At 42.4% G+C, this 10,206-nt stretch overlaps 2 protein-coding genes across 2 annotated transcripts; one reads left to right on the forward strand and one right to left on the reverse strand.

Moving 5' to 3' along the window:
- Positions 1-1,903: 1,903 nt before the first annotated feature.
- Positions 1,904-3,383, reverse strand: LOC308398267 (piggyBac transposable element-derived protein 4-like). Its single transcript, XM_080884799.1, has 2 exons — positions 2,671-3,383; positions 1,904-2,581 (listed from the first exon to the last, which is right to left on the reverse strand). Exons 1-2 carry the CDS (start codon positions 3,331-3,333, stop codon positions 2,033-2,035), a joined length of 1,212 nt encoding a protein of 403 aa, XP_080740925.1. The 5' UTR covers positions 3,334-3,383; the 3' UTR covers positions 1,904-2,032.
- A 718-nt stretch (positions 3,384-4,101) lies between these two features.
- Positions 4,102-5,779, forward strand: LOC308398340 (piggyBac transposable element-derived protein 4-like). The gene is made up of 2 exons (XM_080884915.1): positions 4,102-5,013; positions 5,103-5,779. Exons 1-2 carry the CDS (start codon positions 4,285-4,287, stop codon positions 5,649-5,651), a joined length of 1,278 nt encoding a protein of 425 aa, XP_080741041.1. The 5' UTR covers positions 4,102-4,284; the 3' UTR covers positions 5,652-5,779.
- Positions 5,780-10,206: the final 4,427 nt, after the last annotated feature.

Raw genomic sequence — 10,206 nt, forward strand, 5'->3', positions numbered from 1 at the left:
GGGCGGTCACTGCCAAGATGACAATGTCTCCATCCATAGAGCACAAGCAGGTCAATATTAGGGCAGCAGAGCTCCTATGGCAGTGTAAATTGTGAAATATCTTTACTTTACTTTACTTTACTTTATTTATATAGCACATTTAATACAACAAAATGTTGGCCAACGTGCTGTATAAAGATTTAAAAAAAGACACAGTAACAAATAACTTCTCTGCAGTGTTGTTGTAAGGACCTGAAGATCAGGGTAAAGGCACACTGAAGCTGTGGCTCATGGTGGTCCAAAACCTTACTGATACATTTGATCTTTGTTTGCCATTTAACTTGTCATTTGTCAGTAGGAAGAGTATGTATTTTTGTAAGTGCAGAAATATAATATGCTTCTGGGGTTGTTGTTGTTTTTTTTGTTTTTTTGTTTTGCTTTAAAATTATTCTAATGGGTAAAATGTGCCATAAGTTTGTTTTTTTTAATCTAATCTCCAACTTTTTTGAAAAACTGCAATCTTTGTAAATGTTTTGTTGGCTGATCAGTGACTCACAGTGAAGGTGGCACTTCTACATTATACATGCAGAAATTATATTAGTGCTTTGCAAGGCAATTTTAAAAGTGTTAGGGCTTTTGGCTTAATTGGCTGCTTACTTAGAGGCTTTCTTGGCTTTGGAATTGATTTCCTGTCGAGAAGGCAAAGAAGCCAGATGATCCTGATTATAATACAAGCCCCCACATTATAGTAACAAGTACTTAGCTTCTCTGTAGAGGGAGTGTTCACATTTTTGTCATGGTTGAACAAAATTAGGAAACTAAAATTGACCAGTGGATTATCAGTGCTGGGTTTACAGTGCTGTGCAAAAGTTTTGAGGCACCCTTCTTTATATTTTCCTTGAAAAATGAAAAATAGATGCAGCAGTTTGTTGACACACATGGGAATAGATAGGGCAGAAACTCTCTCAGGCAAGCTTTCTTGTCATTTCCTTTGAGTAGTCTTCAGGAATAGTTTTCCAGGTTTCTTGATGGTTTGTGATCATAGTCATGGTGAAAAATGAAGCCTGTTTTCCAGATAGTGTTAGTGGACGGTAATCTGACGGTACTTTTGCGTGTTCCAGCCAGTGTGTTTATGCTTGTTTGTTTTTTTATCCTCTATTTGTCCAGTTTCCTCAAATATTTGCCAACATTCCTCTTTGAAAATCATCTTTTTGGTGGAAAAAAATATTATTTTGTGTTTGTCAAACTGTGCCACCTTTGGCATTTTTCTTAGATTTGACTGAAAAAATGGGAACAAATGTTGAGTTTGCAACAGGCTGCAAGTAAAAGAATGTCTAAAGATAAAACTGGTTCTTTGCTACATTGTCTGTTATCTGTGTACACATCACTGTTTCATCCCTTAAGTTAGTTGCTTTTTTTATGCCTAAATAATTCAGACGAGACTTAAAACAAAGAAAAAAGCAGCCAGTCTTCCAAAGCCACAAAAATGAAATTCAAAGTTAAAGATTTTCACCTTAAAAAGCTCAAAATGAAAACACACAACTAAAACAACATCTCTATGGCAACTACAGAAGACCAGAAACCATCAAACTGTGCAAATGTTTCGCTACAATGCATGTCACTGACATCCACGATGTAGTGTGAAAACCAAGAACAGGCTTCATATGCCTCCTTCCAATATTCATTATTAAAACACTTAGACCCCCGGAGAGCAGTCATTTTGGTTTTCTACCTTAGACCCCCGCGGAGTCATCATTTTGCGTTTCTACCTTTAAAAGCCGGAGAGCAGTCAGTCAAATGCTGGAGTCATTCATATCTATATTAGGTCGTTACCTAGGAATTCTGGAGGGAGGGGAGTGGGGGTGAGTGATTGAGGGGGTGGGGGAGTGGAGTGTTTCAGTTTGCCATCTTAGGGAGAAATCAACACATGTCCTTTGTATGTCCTTTGTTGCTGACATTTATTGATGAAAACAGTACAAAAAACCAACCATTTGTACACATATTTACAAATAATGATAAAAAGTGAGTGAGTACATTTCAACATTTTCAGCAATCACTCACAATCCTGGCACTGCCACGGTATCTGTCGTCTGCATTTACCACATGTGTACCTGTAGCAGTGAACACATCGCACAGTGGCCTGATTTTTTTTGCATCTGTGTTTGACCTGACACGTGGCCCTTTTTCCAGGGCTCGGTGTGGAGGGTTGTGTCCGAAGCAACTGATCTTTTCTTGCCTTCTTCGCAGCTACATGAGAGCGAGCCAACTCCCTTGCAAGCTCCACCAGGAAGTCCACCCGTCTTTCCTTCGTCCCGGTGCATGCTTGATACAGCACATGTGCATTCAGTGCTGCCATGTCAATCATGTTATAAAACACGGCGACTGGCCAGCGCCGTGTTCCTTTGCGGACAGTGTACTCCCGAACCATCTGGTCCATCACATCCACGCCACACTTTGTTTTGTTGTAAAGGGAGACAGTGTTTGGCTTCCTTTTGGTAGTGTTATCAGTCTGAACCACGCTGTGCATGCTGCTAAGAATATAGACTGTCTTCTTCCGTTTGGCCGCATACGCCGTCAGCGTGGCAGCAGAGGTTGAAAACACCTAAGAAATAAGATAAATTGTTATTTCCATAGCACTTTTACACACAATGAAACACATAAACATAGAACCACAAAAGACCTGCAACATACCTGAGTGGTGAATTCATTGCGATCTGTCTGTCTAGTGGATTGAGGAATTTCCCTGCGAATCTTGTTGACTGTGCCGAGGATGGTGGTTTTCCGTCCAAGAAGTTTTTGCGCAAGTGAAAGCGATGTGAAGAAATTGTCCGTGGTAACATTTCTGCCCTTGTCTAGGAATGGTTCCATCAGCCTCATTACTACATTTTCAGAAAGTCTCTCCCCAGTGGGACGATTGGGGTCCTTGCCAAGATATGGGAAGACATTGCAAATGTACTTGGATTTTAGGTCGCAGGCCACCCAAAACTTGATCCCAAACTTGTCAGGTTTACTTGCAATATACTGCAGGAAACAGCACCGAGTCTTTGATGGGAAAAGCTGTTCATCAACGGTGATATGTAGACCAGGGTTGTAGCACGTGATGCAGTTGGTGACAAATGATCCCCACACACTGGAAATTGCAGCGAACTTATCAGTCTTTGCTCGATCACTGCGGGTGGACTTGTCATCAAAGCGTAGGTGTTGCATGATGTCTTGGAAGCGGTTTCGTGCCATAGTTCCAATTATCTGTGGGTTTCCCAGGTTTGCTGACCAGCAGTCATTTACCGATGGAACCCTGTAAACCCCCCGCAAGATGACAATTGCAATAAATGCCATTAGTTCAGGGAGGTCCATGAACCAATGAACATGCTCCGTTTGCTGTGCATGTTGAATAGTCCATTCTTGAATGCTATGAAGCATGTCAAGAGTGATGAAACACAGGAAGCTCTGAAGGCGATTCGAGATACTTCTCCTGGCCTTAGCCGTTGGCTCTCCATCTGCAGTGTACGGTTCTATTGGGGTGAAAGGGAGACGGGTCCCCACATGTTCTTCACGCCACACTGTGCCATCTTTCGCTGTCTCAGTCCCCAAACAAGCTCTCTTTTTCGGTGGAGAAGCAGTCTCCTCATCTGCAGTGTGAACAAATTCAAATTGTGAGCAATGGGAAGGTCAAACAAACTTACTAACTACATCCACTTACTTGTTTGAAATGAAAAAGGAAATAACATAAAATGAAACTAACCGGAAGACTGATCAGACAGCTCTGAGTCCGAATCCGGCTGAACTTCTAGGTCTTCTCCATCCGAGTCACAAGGGTCGACTTCCGTCAGGATCATTTCCAACGCCTGCTGAGTGGTGAGTCTTCTCTGCATTTTCTTTCCTTGGAGAGGAGGTCCGTACACCACAGAATTCTTCAGGGCAATGAAGGGTTAGGCTAAGTGCAGTGAGATTGTGTCATATATATACCCAGTACAAAAAACACCCAGTGCTCTGATTGGTGCACAATCATAGAGATGATTGTGCACCAATCATAGAGCACTGGGTGTGCCCCGTCACAGTACCCCGCTTAGCGGGGTACTGTGACATCACACTGCAGATGAGGAGACTGCTTCTCCACCGAAAAAGAGAGCTTGTTTGGGGACTGAGACAGCGAAAGATGGCACAGTGTGGCGTGAAGAACATGTGGGGACCCGTCTCCCTTTCACCCCAATAGAACCGTACGCTGCAGATGGAGAGCCAACGGCTAAGGCCAGGAGAAGTATCTCGAGTCGCCTTCAGAGCTTCCTGTGTTTCATCACTCTTGACATGCTTCATAGCATTCAAGAATGGACTATTCAACATGCACAGCAAACGGAGCATGTTCATTGGTTCATGGACCTCCCTGAACTAATGGCATTTATTGCAATTGTCATCTTGCGGGGGGTTTACAGGGTTCCATCGGTAAATGACTGCTGGTCAGCAAACCTGGGAAACCCACAGATAATTGGAACTATGGCACGAAACCGCTTCCAAGACATCATGCAACACCTACGCTTTGATGACAAGTCCACCCGCAGTGATCGAGCAAAGACTGATAAGTTCGCTGCAATTTCCAGTGTGTGGGGATCATTTGTCACCAACTGCATCACGTGCTACAACCCTGGTCTACATATCACCGTTGATGAACAGCTTTTCCCATCAAAGACTCGGTGCTGTTTCCTGCAGTATATTGCAAGTAAACCGGACAAGTTTGGGATCAAGTTTTGGGTGGCCTGCGACCTAAAATCCAAGTACATTTGCAATGTCTTCCCATATCTTGGCAAGGACCCCAATCGTCCCACTGGGGAGAGACTTTCTGAAAATGTAGTAATGAGGCTGATGGAACCATTCCTAGACAAGGGCAGAAATGTTACCACGGACAATTTCTTCACATCGCTTTCACTTGCGCAAAAACTTCTTGGACGGAAAACCACCATCCTCGGCACAGTCAACAAGATTCGCAGGGAAATTCCTCAATCCACTAGACAGACAGATCGCAATGAATTCACCACTCAGGTATGTTGCAGGTCTTTTGTGGTTCTATGTTTATGTGTTTCATTGTGTGTAAAAGTGCTATGGAAATAACAATTTATCTTATTTCTTAGGTGTTTTCAACCTCTGCTGCCACGCTGACGGCGTATGCGGCCAAACGGAAGAAGACAGTCTATATTCTTAGCAGCATGCACAGCGTGGTTCAGACTGATAACACTACCAAAAGGAAGCCAAACACTGTCACCCTTTACAACAAAACAAAGTGTGGCGTGGATGTGATGGACCAGATGGTTCGGGAGTACACTGTCCGCAAAGGAACACGGCGCTGGCCAGTCGCCGTGTTTTATAACATGATTGACATGGCAGCACTGAATGCACATGTGCTGTATCAAGCATGCACCGGGACGAAGGAAAGACGGGTGGACTTCCTGGTGGAGCTTGCAAGGGAGTTGGCTCGCTCTCATGTAGCTGCGAAGAAGGCAAGAAAAGATCAGTTGCTTCGGACACAACCCTCCACACCGAGCCCTGGAAAAAGGGCCACGTGTCAGGTCAAACACAGATGCAAAAAAAATCAGGCCACTGTGCGATGTGTTCACTGCTACAGGTACACATGTGGTAAATGCAGACGACAGATACCGTGGCAGTGCCAGGATTGTGAGTGATTGCTGAAAATGTTGAAATGTACTCACTCACTTTTTATCATTATTTGTAAATATGTGTACAAATGGTTGGTTTTTTGTACTGTTTTCATCAATAAATGTCAGCAACAAAGGACATACAAAGGACATGTGTTGATTTCTCCCTAAGATGGCAAACTGAAACACTCCACTCCCCCACCCCCTCAATCACTCACCCCCACTCCCCTCCCTCCAGAATTCCTAGGTAACGACCTAATATACATATGAATGACTAGCCAATTTAGCTTCCACTTCCAGCATTTGACTGCTCTCCGGCTTTTAAAGGTAGAACGGTAGAAGCCTGGAAATCCCAGTGTTAATGGTGTTACTGTCTGCCAGGTGAGCCAAGCAGTACCAGGTTGGGTTCTTATTTCCTGATCAGTGGGGCTCCTAGCCACCTGCGTGCTCCCAAAATATTGTATCGTGACCTGACTCCAGCTTCAAGAGCACCACAGGTCTTCTTTGCTATTATCACCTCAGTGGGATCCTGTGCGAACAAGCCTTTGAAGCTAATAATGTCTTCTGCTTGGTCTGATATATATTTATATTGATTTATTTTGACATCACTTCACAAAGGCAAAGACGCCATCACCATGAACAACTTGTCCATTCCTTTGAGTCCCGAATAAATGATTTCATAGAATGTCTGCTTTTAATTTGTTAACTGAGCGCCTAAACTCAGAAAATTAAGTACCTTGTAATTTCTCCAAAGCCTTTCCATTCAAGGTAAAGTATTATTTTATAACAGATTATGATGTGTAAAAATGGTACAACTTTAAAAAAATAAAAAATACTAATAAGTTACTGATCTTTGCATTTCAATGTGAACAGTTATTTGTGCCAACAGTGGGCAGCAGCAGCAAACTGTATCTGAATCTGAAAATTGCTACAATTGGTTCAACTCTTAAACTTTAGCACCACTTCTGCTCTCATTCATAAGAATCGCTCTTGTACACAAAACATCGATCTAAGCTACCTGAGAGATGAGCGTTTGTCTTCTATACCTGAAATTTCTCTTATGAACGCTTGCTGTAAGCGTGTGTGGGGGGCAGGGGAAGTGAAGGAAGTGAAACATCAGGGTGGCTCCTGCCAACTGCCTCTGGATGAAATGACAGAGACAGGTGCTGTAAAATCGCCCCTTTATACAAGACCCCTCTCTCACACACACATATTCATGAACACAGTGACACATGAAAGCATGCAGACACCCACTCAGCACACACAGCCTGCCAATTCACTCGGTTATTTCACTGCTCTACTTTCTAGCATGAGAGTTTCATGGCTGTGGTATCAACAGTATCTCTGTCGCAAGTGTGGCTCTGCATTCATAACCCGTTTTTTCATTTTACCCACGCTCGATGTCCGAGTTTGTCTTCAATTTCGATTTTGAGTAAAGCAGTCTTTGTGTCGAAGGAGCAGTCGTTGTGGTCCGAAGCTGTTTGCTTTCCAAAGATCCGTGTCGACCTTTGACCTGTGAACAAACTTGCTGAGAGGGTTGCAAATACTCCATTATCCCCATTGAGCCATCCCATAAACTTTCTCACTCTCAATTCTCCCTCCACGCCTCCACCCTGAACGACAATAGCCCCTTCTTAAGGCCAACACGGTCGGCTGGAACACACTTTGCAGCCTTTCAGTCGCACTTAAAATGACAGAAACGATATCACCCAGAGAGCCTCGCAGTTTTTTTGTCTTCTGCTTTGATAGAAAGAGAGGCTTAGAGAAGAATGAAAGAGACGTGTGGTGCTGTCAGTGGAGACGCTGCTAAAATATTTACCTCTGTTTATGCAGCAGTCAGTGAAGTCATCAAGGGTTTACCATCAAGCATGGAGAGCATTTAGATGAACTGCTGGTTTTTGTGTATTTACTTTTACACAGGAAAAATGATAGTAACCTGCTGATATAATTTACCACCATGGGTGTGTGATTATGCATATTTTTATCCAAATCATCAATTCAGTTCAGTTTTATTTATAAAGCACTGAATCATAACAACAGTCACCTCAAGGTGCTTTATATTGTAAGATAAAGACGCTACAATAATATGAACGAAAACCCCAACAATCAAACAAGCCCCTTGGAGCAAGCACTTAACTACAAGCTGTAGAAGAAAGGAATGTTTAAAGCCTGATCTCACAAGTAGAGAGGGTGTCTGTCTCCTGAGTCCAAACTGGGAGCTGAAGCTGAAGGCTCTGCCTCCCATTCTACTTTTAAATACTCTAGGATTCACAAGTAAGCCCGCAGTCTGAGAGTGAAGAGCTCTATTAGATTGATATGGAAATTAGAGATCATCCAGGCTTTTTTGTACTTAAGACATTTTCTTTGGTGTAACTATTTGCTGTGAATGTAAAGAAAACAGTCTGAAAGAATATATGTGTGTAGAATATTTAGAATAACACCTCTTTGTTTTCATGTAGTGATTTATATCAGGTTAATACGACATTGCTATCTTGCTGCTCGCTTTAAGGCTAAAGTCAATACAACCAGTTAAAGGTTGAAAGTAGCTCACCTGCTCTGCCTGAAGGTAGTTACAATTCTAAACAGCTTGAATCTGCAGTTATTTAAAAGCGCAATTTTATATTTCAGTACTACAGATTAACAGTAAAATGCGTATCGTGGGTGCTGAGACATGTGTTACACACCATCTAAATAATGGGCTTTATTCAGCTCTCTGGGATTTCTTCAGCAGTTTGTCTTTAGAGATGTCCTGATGTAACAAGTGTATGAGTTAATGCAGTAATACTGTCTGACTGTTACAATGGAGTGATCCTTGCTTGCTGGCATGAGACATGTGATGCTGTAGCACCAGTTTAGAGTTTGAAGCCCGACAAACTGCGAAAGTATTTCATTTTATCCACAATCGAAACCTCTTCAGCTGAAGAAGTTCCACAAAAAACGCTGCACATATCAGACGCGATCTTTGTACTGAACCGCAAAGCAGCGAATTGTCTTCAGTTTTAAACAGCTCATCTTCTAACATAAATAGTTATAAATGTTTATGAATGCAACATTTGTGCGTGTGTGTTTATTATTGCCAAAACCTGGCTCTGGAAAGCAATATATAAATTGCTCAATCTGCCCTGTGAGATACTTTTTTGAAAAATGAGCCAAGCTTTTAAGAGTTATGTGATATTTTTAAGCGTTAGTGGGTGGACAAGATTAATGGGTATATCAGAGGGACAACTCAGGTAGAGCAATTAGGGGATGAAGTTAGAGGCAAGGCTGAGATGGTTTTGACATGTACAGAGGAGGGATGGTGGATATATCGGACAGCTGCCAGGCAGAAGGAAAAGAGGAAGACAGGAAGTGAAGGAGGACATGCAGAGTTTGTTTTTTGACGTATTTGTAAGTGGAGCAATACTGGTGTTGAAACAATATTTGAGTCGGAGCTGTTGAGCAGTTGAGAGCCTGAAATCTTTACGGCATCATCATCCATGTAATGCCTCCTCATGAGCTCATTAAGGTGCGGTCTGCCCGCACGCAGCGCTGGTGCTGTCATAGCTCCGCAGTGTCCATCACAGTTTTTCCAGATGCTATATCACTGCACACATATGACAACACTTTTTACATTCTGAAGAAATCCTCCACTAAAGTCATCTTTTCACTTGCCCTTTATAGCGGTTTTATTTTACACTGTGGGCCACATCCGGCCCACTTTGACCTGAAGTGTGCAAGACTAATGAAACTCCTCTATCCTGTCAGTGTAAAAAAGCTTAAGGTCTCATTTAATCCCTGAAATATCTGAGCATAAGAAAAAGGAGTGCACTTTTAACAGTGTGCCTCGGTTATTTTAATTATAAAATTGTTTTTTTAATAGATTTATTTATTTGTTTGTTTGTTTTTTACTGTGGAGACATTTCTATGGTAGTTCATGGAAAAACATTTGCCATTTAATTGTTTATCTATTGCTTAATTACACTGGTGTTGCATGAATGGCAGTGGAGGAGGTCTTCATCAGTAGGAAAAGCTATAGTTAAAAATCTCAGCCCTCCTTCACGTTTTCCAAAACCTTCCAGTGGGCCAGATTGGAGTCTTTGGCATGCTGATTCTGGCCCCCGAGCCTTATGTTTGACACCCTTGCTTTATAAAATTGAGGTGTGGATTTGCAGGTATTACATTAGATTGATTAACTGGAAATGGTTCAACTTTCTCTCTCCTATAGACTCACTCTTTTCCAAGCTGTAATCACTAAAAAGACTTTTAGAGGAGAAATCAGCTTAAAAAGAATCAACATAGCGATTAGTTCTGCAGTTTAATGCAACAGAACTAATAATGCATTTTTAATTGTTTTACATCCCGTCTGGTCTTTCTTTCATTCACTTCTTTTGCTTTGTGTCTCTGAAGTGTTTAAAACTCATTCACTGGTGAAGACACAGTGTCTGTCTGCACCGCTAACAGCTGCCCTGGCTCTCTCTCCCTCTCCCCCTCTCTCTCTCACTGGACTTGTGAGTGACAGCACATGTGCTGGGATACATGGGAGGCCTGCTTCTGAAATTCTAACTCCATGACTGTGAGACATACCCCAGCTATGGACAGGGTG

The sequence above is a fragment of the Rhamphochromis sp. 'chilingali' genome (assembly GCF_963969265.1).
Source record: "Rhamphochromis sp. 'chilingali' genome assembly, chromosome: 6".
Taxonomy (NCBI): Eukaryota; Metazoa; Chordata; class Actinopteri; order Cichliformes; family Cichlidae; genus Rhamphochromis; species Rhamphochromis sp. 'chilingali'.

Excerpts from the sequence above, each read along its gene's own strand:
- LOC308398267 (XM_080884799.1), bottom strand. The coding sequence starts at position 3,333 with ATGGACCTCCCTGAACTAATGGCATTTATTGCAATTGTCATCTTGCGG. Across the intron at positions 2,582-2,670 it reads GCAATGAATTCACCACTCAG|GTGTTTTCAACCTCTGCTGC; the intron begins GTATGTTGCAGG and ends CTTATTTCTTAG.
- LOC308398340 (XM_080884915.1), top strand. The coding sequence starts at position 4,285 with ATGCTTCATAGCATTCAAGAATGGACTATTCAACATGCACAGCAAACG. Across the intron at positions 5,014-5,102 it reads GCAATGAATTCACCACTCAG|GTGTTTTCAACCTCTGCTGC; the intron begins GTATGTTGCAGG and ends CTTATTTCTTAG.